Source organism: Hevea brasiliensis, chromosome 3 (assembly GCF_030052815.1).
Source record: "Hevea brasiliensis isolate MT/VB/25A 57/8 chromosome 3, ASM3005281v1, whole genome shotgun sequence".
NCBI lineage: Eukaryota > Viridiplantae > Streptophyta > Magnoliopsida > Malpighiales > Euphorbiaceae > Hevea > Hevea brasiliensis.
This window is the reverse complement of record NC_079495.1, coordinates 102166706-102180016: the sequence shown is the minus strand read 5'-3', so window position 1 is coordinate 102180016 and position 13311 is coordinate 102166706. Positions and strand designations below refer to the sequence as shown.

The 13311-nt window shown below is 35.9% G+C and overlaps 3 protein-coding genes across 5 annotated transcripts; 1 reads left to right on the top strand and 2 right to left on the bottom strand.

Annotated features, from left to right (window-relative positions):
- The first annotated feature begins 524 nt into the window (after positions 1-524).
- LOC110671204 (transcription elongation factor TFIIS) lies at positions 525-3699 on the top strand. Of its 2 annotated transcripts, none has more exons than XM_021833606.2 (4): positions 525-681; positions 809-1044; positions 1253-1451; positions 2696-3699. In XM_021833606.2, exons 3-4 carry the CDS (start codon positions 1287-1289, stop codon positions 3557-3559), a joined length of 1029 nt encoding a protein of 342 aa, XP_021689298.2. In that variant the 5' UTR covers positions 525-681; positions 809-1044; positions 1253-1286; the 3' UTR covers positions 3560-3699. The 2 variants fall into 2 exon arrangements, with proteins under 2 accessions (XP_021689298.2, XP_021689297.2); XM_021833605.2 differs by having other exon boundaries at positions 809-1083.
- Positions 3700-8004: 4305 nt separating this feature from the next.
- LOC110671214 (uncharacterized) lies at positions 8005-9087 on the bottom strand. The gene is made up of 3 exons (XM_021833622.2): positions 8556-9087; positions 8404-8472; positions 8005-8323 (listed from the first exon to the last, which is right to left on the bottom strand). The coding sequence occupies exons 1-3, from the start codon at positions 8988-8990 to the stop codon at positions 8210-8212; spliced, it is 618 nt and encodes a 205-aa protein (XP_021689314.2). The 5' UTR covers positions 8991-9087; the 3' UTR covers positions 8005-8209.
- A 773-nt stretch (positions 9088-9860) lies between these two features.
- LOC110671217 (uncharacterized) lies at positions 9861-13257 on the bottom strand. 2 transcript variants are annotated; one of them, XR_002498061.2, is made up of 8 exons: positions 12504-13257; positions 12246-12326; positions 11890-11964; positions 11540-11584; positions 11361-11450; positions 11067-11168; positions 10641-10702; positions 10205-10344 (listed from the first exon to the last, which is right to left on the bottom strand). XR_002498061.2 is itself a non-coding variant. In XM_021833623.2 (7 exons), the coding sequence occupies exons 1-7, from the start codon at positions 13032-13034 to the stop codon at positions 10162-10164; spliced, it is 1107 nt and encodes a 368-aa protein (XP_021689315.2). In that variant the 5' UTR covers positions 13035-13256; the 3' UTR covers positions 9861-10161. The 2 variants fall into 2 exon arrangements, 1 of the variants encoding a protein (XP_021689315.2); XM_021833623.2 differs by lacking the exon at positions 10641-10702 and having other exon boundaries at positions 9861-10344; positions 12504-13256.
- Positions 13258-13311: the final 54 nt, after the last annotated feature.

Here is a 13311-nt window from a genome sequence, read left to right as displayed (position 1 = left end):
AAATTATTAGTTATTGAGAGTGAGCAGAATTCAATTGCGATTACAATTGAAAAATTAATTATTTTTATTTAATGTAATAATTAATTTTATTATTTTTAAAGAAAAATAAATTTAATCAAATTAAATATTTTATTTTTAAATTAATTATTATATATGGTATTAATTTTTCTATGTGTAATTTTTTTTTTTAATTTTTTATCTTCCTAATTCAGAAACATGAAAGGGATGAGTGAATGCGAATGTCATACCATATACATCCTAAATGGAAAAGCCACGTAAGCAAAATGCATGGCTACCCCGGCCGCACGTACTCAGATAACGGCTAGGTTGCTTTCGTGCGGGATTTCTTCTTCAATCTCAGGCACCTGCGAAAATGAACAAAATCAGAAGAGCAAATCCAATGGGCAATTCCCTTCAGACTTGGGAATTTTATTTTATGTAGATTCTCGAAACTACCCGTGCCTGCTAGCTAAAAAGAATGTGGAAAGTCTATTCTATCTGATACTGTTGATTGATGAGCAGAGCGGTATTTCTATACTTGTTTTATATTCTGGGTTTTGGTTGGCTGAGTTCTCACTCAAAATAAGATTCGTTCTCCGTTTTCAGGTTGCACAGGGCAGCAAGGGGACATGGACATGTGCTGGTGTCTCATCTTCTAAAGCCATTTTTTCATCATTTCATGTAAAGGAATTCCGTAGCTGCTCTCTCCCTATTGCTACATTCTACTTGTCGCCTGATGAATGTCCTTCTAATATGTACTTTTTTCTCTATTCATCTATTTTTATTGACCTCTTGAACCAATTCCCAGGTAATTGCAGGCCCAAACACCAAAATCTTTTCTGGTAGCTGTGGCGACCTGAGGCCCAAACACATTGGATCGCATTTCTCAGCCCATGTCCAGTCTTAATTTCATTATCTCTTCCGCATGCCCGTTGCCGTTCTAAAAAACAAGCAGGGCAGGGCAACAGGAACACCTACCCAAGACAAGGACAAAGCTCAAGCCGGGGAGAGAAACAGAGCGTCTGCGACTTTCTACTTCCTGGGGTGAGTCAACATATCGAAATCCCGCACCAGATCATTCTGGTACTTATAATCTTCATCTACTACAAAGATCTATATCAGATCTCTTTCACTTTCTTCACTTTTTTTTTTTAAATTATTTTTATCGTTTCTGTTTTATTGTTATCCTTGGATTGCCTGCTCACCTACCCTTCTATTTGATGATTAAATTGTTTTTTCCGTCCATGTGCAGGCGGATATTCGGGGCATTAGAGATCTGAGAATCGATGGAGAGAGAGCTTGTGGAGTTGTTTGAGGCTGCGAAGAAAGCCGCTGATGCCGCTGCCAGTGACGGAGTTTCCTCCAATGGACCGGAGGTCGTGAGGTGCGTAGATGCGCTGAAACAGCTGAAGAGTTTTCCGATAACGTACGATGTTTTGGTATCCACTCAGGTAATTAAGTTTCCTTTATTGTATATATGCCTTCAAATTTTAATTCCTTTTTTAGTTTCTTTCCCATTTTTTATGACAAAATCCCTTTTTTTCAATTTCAATATATGTTATTTTTGGTCTTGTCGATATTTCCTAAGCTAATTGTTAATTTGTTATTGTCATCAATCAAGCATGCGTTGGATGAAATTGTGTATGCGCTGTTTAAAGCTGCTAAATGGGGTTTGGGATTTGCTTGTAGCTGACGGATAATTTTTAGAATTAGGATCTGTTTTTGGGTGTAAAATAGTAGACTATATGCAATGCTTTCATTTGGGGAAAGGAATAATTTCCCTCTTTTGCCCACTTTATGTACAAAATCTATCAGCTTCATCTAGAGCCTTTTAGGTGAAGATATCCAACTAGCTTTTTTTTGGCTTTCTTGCAATCATACATACTCTCGGCTGTACAAAACTTAATTCCAGTTTTATCATATCATTCATTTACCTTTGTTAATCCTATCAAGTAAATACATACTCAAGTAAATGCTTGGTTTTCTTGTGCTTGCGTCTCTTTGGAGTCATCAGGCTTATGAATTACAAAGAGGCAGTTTGGCATTGTTTGAACTATTGATGTGAAAAACACTATCTCAAATATGTTAGTTAGAAGCTATTAAAAATTATTTTTATATCAGATTTTACTTGTTTTAGTTATAAAAACTTCAAAATAAATAGCTTCTTCAAACTTTATTTTTTCTACGGCATTTGAAATGGTACTTTTTCCAAAATGTAGGTTTCAATCTTAATGCCAAATAGGCACTACGAATCAATAACTTACATAGTTTTATGGCACTCTCACAATTATTTTGGCTCCCTTCCATGGTGCAGTAACTACTGTGGCTGCTGAAAAGTGGATTGCACTTTTTTTCGCTTTGTTGTTGCGCCATTGTTTTTATGGATGCAAATGATAACAAGTGATTTATTATAGAATTGCCACACCACATGTGTGATGCTTTGCGTGCTCACTTGTTTTAGTATTAGCTCTTTTGGTTGCCGCTTTGTCTTCTTCTTCAATGATATTGTTGCAAAACAGAGATCAGGTGCAGTATCAAACTAAAGTGTTCATGCATGTAGATAATCCTAGTCTACTTTATAAAATAGAAGCAAAAAACCTAGATGCCACTTTACCTACCAGTTATTGGTTGTTACCCAACTCACTTTAGCTTGCTACCTCTTTATGATGCTAGTTGCTTTCTCTTGTTATTTTAGGTCGGGAAACGACTTCGACCTCTCACAAAGCATCCTAGGGAGAAGATCCAAACTGTGGCCTCTGACTTACTAGAGATTTGGAAAAAGATAGTTATTGATGAGACCACCAGAAAGAAAAATGGTGCCATTGATAATAAAAGTTCTGGGAAAGCTGAGGTTTCGAAGGTAGAGACCGTTAAAGTTGAGAAGATTCAAAAAGCAGGCACGGTTAGGGTTGAAAAAATTGATCGTGAAGAAACTATCAAGGTTGAAAAGATATCCAAGGAGGAGAAACATGTTTCTAATGGGAAGAAACCATCGCAAGCTCCTATTGCTCCACCAAAGCTTACTACATTGGTCAAATGTAACGATGCTTTACGTGACAAAGTTCGTGAACTTCTTGTGGAGGCCTTGTCCAAAGTTGCTGGTGAGGTTGATGAGGATCTTAGGGATGAAGTAAGTGCATGTGACCCAATCCGAATTGCTGTATCTGTAGAATCTGCAATGTTTGAAAAGATGGGTCGGTCAAATGGAGCCCAAAAGTTCAAGTACAGATCCATAATGTTCAACATGAAGGATCCAAATAACCCTGATTTGAGGAGAAAAGTACTTCTTGGACAGGTCCAACCAGAGAGGCTCATCACAATGACCCCTGAAGAAATGGCAAGCGAACAGAGACAACTGGAAAATAACCATATTAAAGAGAAAGCATTATTTGATTGTCAGCGAGGTGGTCCACCAAAAGCCACAACTGATCAGTTCAAGTGTGGTCGTTGTGGTCAGCGCAAGACCACTTACTATCAGATGCAGACTAGGAGTGCAGATGAACCTATGACAACGTATGTAACTTGCGTAAACTGCAACAACCATTGGAAATTCTGCTAGTCTGGACTTAGGTAGGACTGCCCTTCTGAGGAACAAATATGGAGCTGATTATCTGCTAAGCTCCACTTTACTTGTAATGAGTTTGTGATAAAATGTCTGGACGAAAAAATCTTTCATTAATATCCATTTGCTGTAGGAAATGCGTCTTCTAATGTAGGATTGTGCCAGATCTTAACAAGGGAACCATCTGCTCAGCACATCATCTTGTGTTATTTTTCATCTTTGTTATTGTCTATTACGTTTTTTACTGTTAGTTTATAATGATGGTTTGTACTAGTTATGATGAATGTGGACTTATAGCACAAGCCTTCCAGCTTCATGGGATGCAATGTTTTTCCCAAGTTTCCTTGGATTTGAAATCGTAGTTGGAACACAGGAAAGTGGGACAGCCGAGGCTACGTGCTTCTTCGGCTCATTGAAATGATAATGTGCATTGAGTAGATGACGATTTGCTTTGTATTTAAAATAGATGGTTTGTATCTTCGTTTCCAAAAGCTTTGCCATTATATCTCAAATTGATGGATTCTGATGATTTTTCTGGTTTACTAACACTAACAGCTGATAATGTAGTTTTTGCTGCATTCTGGTCACAGTTGTGTTGGATTGCAAGTGGGTAAACAAATCGAGCCGGACTTGATTTGTCAAAATTTTTTCGGGTTCAGGCTCAACTTGTGTTGAGCTTGAGTTGAATATCAATAAACTTGATTCATTTAGAAAATGATCTCTAAACTAGTGAGTTAAGTGGTGCTTTTATCAAATTAAGTTTTGAGCATTTTAATTTGTATCCCATGTAAGTTTTAAGTTTATGATTATAAAATTTAAATTATGTAGTTTTTTTTATTAATTTTCATATAAAAAAATAAATTAATTTTTATAAAAAATTAAATTTAAATTACGAATGATTATATTTAATAAAACATATTGTATATATTGATTATGTGATAATTTTAAACAATACTTTATTTTCAAACATTTATAAAAAAAATAATAATAAATATTATAATATAATGAAATACAATACTCAACTCAACTAAGTCTTTGTCTCAATAATTTGAGATCGGCTATATGGATTCTCTTCCTCCACTCTAAACAATTTTGGGTTAAGTCCTCGAAAATGAGTAATGCTTCTAAGTCATGTTATATTACTCTCATCCAAATCAGTTTGAGTCTACCCCTACTTTTCTTTTTATCCTCTAACCTAATGTACTCTACTTGTCTAACTTGAGCTTCTGTATGTTTTACAAATGAGTTTGTTCTTTATTTAGTGAGTCAACTCACGTGTCGGTTGGCGAGCCTGTAAAGTTAGACTCACAAGTCTTAATGTAACACCCCTAATTTTTAAATTAATTATTTTATGAATAGATATTAATATTTTATTTTGTTTAAATTTTAGGAAATTATTTAAAATTTTTTAAATTTTAGAAATTGGGTTCGATTTTCCAAAAATATAAAGCTTTGATGATTTTTAAAAATTAATTTAAAGATCATGTGGCAAAACTAAAAATATATTTGAACTCTACCAATTTTTCTGAGTTTTTTAGAATTTTTTTTGAAATTTTTGGGCCTCATTTTCTGTCCCAAGGCAGAGTAAAAAATTTAAAATTTTATATTTTGAATCGGACCGTCTGAATCGGACCTACCCATTTCCTTTCTTCTTCCCTCTGCGCACGCCCAATACACACACACACTCTCTCTCTCTCTGCCCCTCAGCCTTCCCAGCTCACCGGTGCCCCACCCCAGTCTATCCCCCTCGCCGGCCGTCGCCTGAGGCACTGGGAAAACGCACCCGAAGACGCCCCAACACGCAGCGCGCTAATTTAACTTATCGGGCCTATTTCGACCGATCCGGCCACCAATCGGACCGGGTCTTGTGCCAAACCTCTTCTACACCTCGAGAGCTTTCCATAGATACCAAGAACACCAAAATCCATCAAGCGGTTTGCTCAATTTTTGTCCGAAAAGTTTTAGCCCATTTCAAATTTTGGGCTAAATTTGTCGCAAACAGTGAACCCCACAAGAAAGCCGAAAGTACCGAAGTGCTCCACTCATCGAGAGCTTTGCAACAATACCAATTTCAAAATTTTTTGATACCGTTTTTCGGTGGGTTCCTCGAAACTTCGTAGTGTTTTTTCAAGCACTAAATGAGGTTAGAAAATTCCGTAAAAATTATATACTAATCCCCATGTTGTGGGCTTCGTGTAGGTACTTTCAATTCACGAAAATTCAACGATTGCCCAGGTCTGTAAATTTCGGGCCGTGCAGACAGTCTACCGAAAAAGTCTTGGAATTAGGTAGAGATTTTGGCTACCCCACCATTGTCAAACGTCCCGAGCGCGTTTATAGGGTAGGAATCGGCATAGGTAAACCCGAACCTTACTTTTTCTTAATTATCTAATGCTTGAATTGGATTAAAAATCTATAGAATATTCATGGTAGATTAGAAAATAATAATTCTTTTTGCATTAGCTTAGTAATATTGCTAAGGACCGCGGAGCAAAGTTTTAGAATTTTTAGAGCTCATTTGGGTAGTTTTTACAAAAGGGTTAATTATAAGGACTAAACTGTAATTTTTTATATTGTGATTGTTGGCTGTTTGGATGGGCCCAGGAGAGTTTATAAGTGAGTGTGTGGTTTGTATTAAATAATTGTAATAAAATTGGGTAGGTCTTAGGATAGCCTTCCTCCTCCACATGACTTAGGACATATTTGGTCTTTTCTTAATTTATATTAAATAATTATAATATTAATTTTAATTGTAATTTCAATATTATTATATGTTCAAGCATGCCCATGCATCACTTATAAATATGTATCTATGTAGTTAAACACTAGGCACATTTTATATTGCATTTTTAATTAATGAAATGCCATGGATGTTGTTTGTGGTCATTTGAAGCTGTGTGCGTGCGTGGCGTGCGTGTGGTATGGTATTGGATATGGATAGGATGGGTAGACACGGCTTGAGAGACACTCGCTGGGACCCAGTCCTTCAGGGTAGACATGACTTGAGAGACACTCGCTAAGACCCCGCATTTGGTTTATTAAGCGAAAGTCCGGCTTGAGAGACACTGGCTGGCAGATGTTGGATTAAGAGGGCTGTATAGGGGATCAGCTCCCATATATGTATTGTTTGACAGTCTTGGGTGTGTGAGTGCTACAAATTGCCTTTTTGCTGTTATGATATGAAAATTATGACGATGTTGCATTTCACTCCACATGATGCATTAGCTTTAGATAGCTATAGAAATTATGGTTAAAATTGATATTTTACTCTCTGAGTCGAACGCTCACTCCTGTTCATCTATTTTTTCAGGTTACAGAAGGATTATTTGTTGTGGCTAACCTGCTCTTCTTATTCGCAGGTCTATTAATAGTATTTAATTTATTTTGTACAATTGAGTTAAATTTATTTTGGACCTATATTATAAAAGTCATGTTAGACCTATAAAATTATTAACTATATGCATGATGGGATTGGATGAGAGAGCTGAGCTCCCATTTGAGTTATGACATTTTGATTATGTAGAGGGTGAGCTGAACTCCCAAATTTAATATATATATTGTGTTTACAAGTTGGGCGAGTCAAAAACTCCCCGTTAAATGGTCCATTTTATGGTCAGACTCTGTCCGATTGAATTCTTGAAATTGGGCCCAAATGGGCCTTAGTTTTGGGTTGAGAAATAGTTAAGCTTACTACGGGTCTCGGAGGCTTTAGGCTGGTTCAAGTCCTAATGCCGGTCCGACCCATAGGTTGGGTCGTGACACTTAATGAATCTAATATTGTTGAGTTTGGACTTAGTTCATTTATTAAACAAGTTTAAAAATCGTGTTCGAATTTTTCTTGAGTTTAGCTTTTAATGAGCCAAGCTTAGCCTAGTCTCGAGGAGTTTATGAACAAACATGAATCGTTTATAGCCTTGTTGGGTTGCATATGGGAAGTAATTCGTCATTCGCCCGTGCCACATATTTGGTAGAGTTTTAATTTGAGAAAGATACATAAAAAGCTAACAACTTGATTTGCAAGTTCGAGAAATATACATCAAAAGCTAGCAACTTGTTTTGCAAGGAATTGATGTTGCTTTAGTTGCTACAACAAAGATTATATTAGATACTTTAGATTTGAAAAGGAAAATCCTTGTCTGCCTAAGGAAGATGAAAAATGTTGAATGGGAAAATAGACTAATGTAGGCATGCTTACTGGCTAATGCATGGTACATTTGATTGCACACAAAATGAATCACCGTAGCGCCAATGATGCTCTGATGATAATAATAAAAATACAAGAAAAAGTTTGATATTCGTTAAATTATTAAAATTCATATAAATTTAATTAAAAAAATATATAATAATTTAAATATAAATTTTTAATTTTATTATTGTTAAGTTCATTTCCTTGTAAAATCTTGTTTATCACGCCTTCAACCAGAGAAAAGAACACCACCGTAAGCATTGGAATTTGGGAATCTTAAAGTCCTAATCATGTCAACATTGAGAATAACTGGTGTAATATTTGCTTCTTTACCAAATTCTACAATGAAATACTGTAGAAGTGACATGAAGCAAAAAATTTTTTTTTTAAAAAAAGGGAGACAAAATCAAATCATAAGGGAGAACCTGCAAATGTCGAACTGAAGAAAGAGAGAAACATCATTACAATGCCACAAGCTGCGAAGAAATCGAATTTGAACTTGAGCTCGAACTCAAACACGGACTCATCAGTCTGCTTCCACTCGCCGATTCCTCCATTTCCTCTGGTTTCTTTCCCTGCATACATTAGAATAACACCTCATTTTCTCGATGCAGACAACAACTGGATTTGAATTTCAAAGCGACAAAATACAAACCTGGCAATGCTCTTGAGGAATCTTCTTCTCATGTTCCTTCTCTCTCAGCGAACGCATTGGAGAAATTCTCTAGAAAGAGCAAATAAAATTTCTAGTTAATATTTTCTCTCTTTGTTTTATGTATGTTTGTGAATGTGAATGAACTTAATTACCATAGAGCAAGATTGGAGTTCCTTCAATCTGTAGAGTCTATCCACCTCGATCTCGAGCTTTTTCTGAATCTCTCCTCTCTGCTCCAGCTCCTTCATTTGCATATCCAGTACCTTCTCCCTCTCATTCAACATTTTCTCTGTTTTCTGTCTGTCAAGTCTCAATCTCTCTATCTTCTTCCTGATCGCGCTCAGTTCCTCCGCTAGCGACGCATCCAACGGCTCAATCACGAGCTTTGTTGGCGTCGCCGTACAGATCGGATGGTTCTCCTTGTTCGATTCACTAGCCAACGAAATCTCAATCCACTCTTTCTTCGGCTTTAGAATTTGAATCTCGGTTAGTGGATTGGCCAGCGAGTTCCTCGGTTGCAGAGGTTTACGGCCACAATTTGGACGGAGTTTCTGGTCCCCGGTGACCGGGGATTGGACCTTGTGCATTTTAGAAGCAGCTTTGAATTTTAGTTGTCTGTGAGATGAGAAAATGAGAGTATGGCACAGGGAGTGGGTGATAAAGAGGGTTTGAATTTGAATGGAGACGGGCGCTAACGGCTACTACTATATATATAATTTTAGGGTGCTGAGTCGAAAGATGCCGAGGATTAGAGTTACAAAGACGCTCCTTAATCCTAGTGATTATCTTTAATTATTTATCTTTTAACTGACCATAATGTATACAAGTGCTATTTTTTTTTTATAAAAAATATTATAGCCTTTTTGTTATTCATTTTATTTATTTATTTATTATTATAAATAAAATATTTTTAGTTTTATTTTTTTGTCATAAAACTGAAAATTCAATTATTGGAAAAAAAAATATGTTAAATAAATTTCAAAATTGGAAAAAATAATATTCCAGATAGCTCCTTTTAATAGTTAGAATAATGAAAAGTAGAAAAGATCAGGCATTTTGCTCTTGTCTACTAAAGTGTTAAACGCAGAGAACGTTTTAGATTAATTAAAAATTAATAATAACAAGGCTAATGGCAATGGTATGGAGACAAATTCCCAATATTTTAGACTATTTTTATATATTGTTATTAGAATGGGATTTAAAAAAATATATTTTTAAAATTAATTTAAAATAAAATTTAAAATATTTTAATTATAAGAACTAAAAAATAATCAAAAAACTTTTCTAAACTATTTTTTATGACAATATTTATTATTATTATTATTTTTTTTCTGAATGGGCTTAGACCTATGCCAGATATTTCATTGGTGCTGCTGATGGACAAGCGCTGGAATGAAAAACAAGGATAAAAATGGAATTATCATAAAACAAAGCATGGCATCATCAACTTACAAAAATGGTCTCAAGTAACAATGGTCTTAACTTGTATTTTGCACTCTTTTTTCATGTATACAAACTAGTTCCAAATTCCAAGACATAATTCCTCTATGAAGGGTCACAAAAAGCTTCACACATTCTTAATTTTTGTGTGAGAAACAAATTAAGAGAGGAGGAGACATGAAAAAGAGGGGTGTTGTGCATGGGTATTATGATCGAGGGAACTAGGAAACTAGATATATTTACATGCAAAAATAGAAAAACTGGCAATAGAGGATGTACAAGAAGAGGCAGAAGAGATTACTGTCAGAATCCTGAATATCATAAGTAATCCATTGGAAGCTCCCAATCATCCTCAGATTTTCTTATTTTTGGATGGAATTTCTGTCTGTGAGAACTTCTCCGTGTGCTGCGACCATGATCAGAACCAAGAGAAATTTCACTATCAGAGTATTCTTCAATTTCATCAATGGAAACACTCACGTTCTGTGCATCCCAGAAACCCTGGTATAGTCATAGAGGATGTTTAGCTACCAGCATAATCAACTAGCAAAGAAAATGATAACAAGCAGTCCACTTATTACACAGAATGGATTTTTCTGGGAAACGAAAATTCAAATTAACTTGGGAGGACAAGCTTAATTTTGAATTATAGAGGAACATTTGAAACCAATAATAATTTATGTTTCCACTAAAACCACATAACGAGAAATTTCAAGCAGTCCAGTTCAAGATGAATTTCCCAACAATGACCTTAGAAATTAGAATTCAGAAATGATCCTCGTTAATTAGCACTATACCTTCGGTAGATGTACTAGCAATCATACATGAGGATGGGATGTAGCAATGAGAACAAACATCACTGCACCAAACATTAATGTGTAAAACATAGCTACCATGGGCATAAATTTTATATATGCACATAAGTCTTTCAGTAAAGCATCAACTTATATACTTTTATACAGGAATCTTCCTGTGTGCATGTGTGTGCCTGCGCACTTTTTGGGGACACATCTTAAAAATGGCCAGAGGGCATGCTTTGAATATTTTCACCACTGGAGAGAAATGAAAGAATTAACCCCTAAATGTTCAGCATGATAAAATAATTTTAAGAAAATGTACTTTCATGACAAATGAGATATTTCTTGGCATCTGAACAATCTGAACAAACCTATAAAGTCAAGCCAAATGCACAATTAACAGCTTCGTTATGCACCAAAAGGTACCTTTGTTAACTTTTGTATCCGTGAGGCTGCCGCTTCATGCACAATAACCGTGTCTGATAAAACTTCAAGGACATCCTCAATTGGTAAAGCATAGGTACTCACCTGTAATTAAGAAAAGAAGATAACTTTTGAGCTGGTAGACACTTTTGAAGAAGGAAATTGTTGGTCATATACTTGTAGCAGACCAATATTAGTTCAAGTATAATATGCTTAGAAAAGGTAAAGAAAACAACATAAAATGAGCATCAGAAACTGCACTACTCTATCAAAGAGAGAAAAGACCAGTGTACCAACCAAACTAGATGGAATGATGGAAATCCCAAATGAATCAAGCTCAAGCAATTCCACGGCCCCTGAATTAACATTAAAAGAGAATCCCCGCACCTAAAACAAAATTACGATGCACATAATAAAAAAAGACTCTGCAATAATAATGGAAATATCAGGGCTCTATGCATTGAACATTAACCCACCTTCCCGATGTATCGCCGACCTGCAGTCACAACTCTGTATCCTACCTAACAAGCATAAAAAATTGAGCTATTAAAATAAAATGCAAATATGTGATAGACTCAAGAAGAGATACCAAATATGCAGAAAACAAAAGAAGGGAATGCCATAGGAGGTGAACGCTCACTTTTTTCCAATTAATTTCTGATGAAAATGCATTCTTTAATATGTTATGCAGACCATAACTTAATCTTGACACCACAAAATTGTGGCAAAATCGACGAAAGAATGGACACAAACATGTTTGTATGCATGTGATCACGTACACAAACAAAATGAGTAGACCCATAGACAAGTAAACAATTACACGTACCAATGTTTCAAGGCCAACCATTTTTAATTCAACCTCCAGCACATTCTCATCCTCAACAAGTATAACGTCACCAACCTGCTAACAATTACACTTCAATAGTTTAGTAACTGATGATGTGATGTAAATTACAAACAAGGGGAAGAAACCTTATTCAATCCATGAAATTGCTAAGTTAACCAAAAGACTGAGATGTGTTAGAATCTATCACACTAATTCCGTTGGGACTAGGGTGAGAGGAGTGGTCGAGTGAGAATAATTTTCAATTTATAAGCTTCGAATCATCCAAGGCACATCGTGCATATTATATATTGTTATTGTGATAAGAGTGCAAATACAAAGATAGAAGAAAATTTTACCTGTCTAACATCCTCTAAAAGAAACCTATCTGATTCTCCAGAAAGCAAGTTAGGCCTCACTTCTACAACCAACACCACCCACTGAAAAAAAAAAAAAAAAAAAGCTCTGAATTTACATACCATTTCCAAGAATCAATGTTGAAGTTCCTAACTGAGTAACATGTTCTCTCCCATCATGATAAAAGGGTAAGCAAAAGCCATTACATTATAAAAAATTGAACAATAAAAAATTGAAATTAAGTTTCTGATGCAACTCACAGAAGTAGTATCCACCCAAATTTGCGATACAAAACCCAAACTAAGAGCTGAGTGAATACTGATCACTTGCTTTGCCAACATATTCGATCTCCTTATCACTTGTCTCCTTCTCCTCAATCCCACCTTCCCATTCAGCTGCCCAGACTCCTCAATTTCCTTGTCATCTTTAACTCGAATCAAATCTTCCTCTTCTGCTTTCTCCTCATTCTTTCCACTCCTCTTCTCATCTTTCAATTCAAGAACATCCAAACCAGGCGAGTCACTTCCCTTATCATTTCCCATTCTGGGTTCAAACTCCATAACCTCTTCTCCTTTCTCCTTAAACCCTAATTCGCCGTAAAATTCGCTTCCCTCCGAACCCAGTACACGGGTATTCCTACTGCTTCTTGCGGTCACTGATTTTAACCAGCCATTTCTAGCACTTGGCCCATGGGTACTTGAAAGATACCGTCTTCTCAGAGTTGTTAAGCCTAAGTAACGAACCTGGGTAACAGAGAAAGCCAGAGGGATAGAGGAAACACATTCACACATGGTGAAACAGGGGAGGAGATAGCCTGGATTCTGAAGCCGGAGACCTTTGCAAATTTGAAAAATGGGAACCCGGAATTCACTGAAAATTTTCTCCGATTTCCTGCATGATCAGTGTTGAGTTCACTCAGGTAGGACGCTACAAGCGGGGCTCGACAAAGAAGCTCTCATGGTTATGGAATTAGGATTTTTTTTTTTCCCTTAAATATGCTTTTTAAGAACTTAGCAAATTTTTATTATAAAAAATGTTAATTAAAGACTCTCAATATTTTTAATTTAA

What these genes read in the sequence shown, in the direction of transcription:
- LOC110671217 (XM_021833623.2), bottom strand. Translation starts at nt 13,034, where the DNA reads ATGTGTGAATGTGTTTCCTCTATCCCTCTGGCTTTCTCTGTTACCCAG. An exon ending in TTTGGGTGGATACTACTTCT is followed by an intron (nt 12,327 to 12,503) that starts GTGAGTTGCATC and finishes TTTTTTTTTCAG; the next exon opens with TGGGTGGTGTTGGTTGTAGA. An exon ending in TGGTTGGCCTTGAAACATTG is followed by an intron (nt 11,585 to 11,889) that starts GTACGTGTAATT and finishes TATGCTTGTTAG; the next exon opens with GTAGGATACAGAGTTGTGAC.
- LOC110671214 (XM_021833622.2), bottom strand. Translation starts at nt 8,990, where the DNA reads ATGCACAAGGTCCAATCCCCGGTCACCGGGGACCAGAAACTCCGTCCA. An exon ending in AACTCCAATCTTGCTCTATG is followed by an intron (nt 8,473 to 8,555) that starts GTAATTAAGTTC and finishes TGCTCTTTCTAG; the next exon opens with AGAATTTCTCCAATGCGTTC. An exon ending in TTCCTCAAGAGCATTGCCAG is followed by an intron (nt 8,324 to 8,403) that starts GTTTGTATTTTG and finishes TAATGTATGCAG; the next exon opens with GGAAAGAAACCAGAGGAAAT.
- LOC110671204 (XM_021833606.2), top strand. Translation starts at nt 1,287, where the DNA reads ATGGAGAGAGAGCTTGTGGAGTTGTTTGAGGCTGCGAAGAAAGCCGCT. An exon ending in ATGTTTTGGTATCCACTCAG is followed by an intron (nt 1,452 to 2,695) that starts GTAATTAAGTTT and finishes TTGTTATTTTAG; the next exon opens with GTCGGGAAACGACTTCGACC.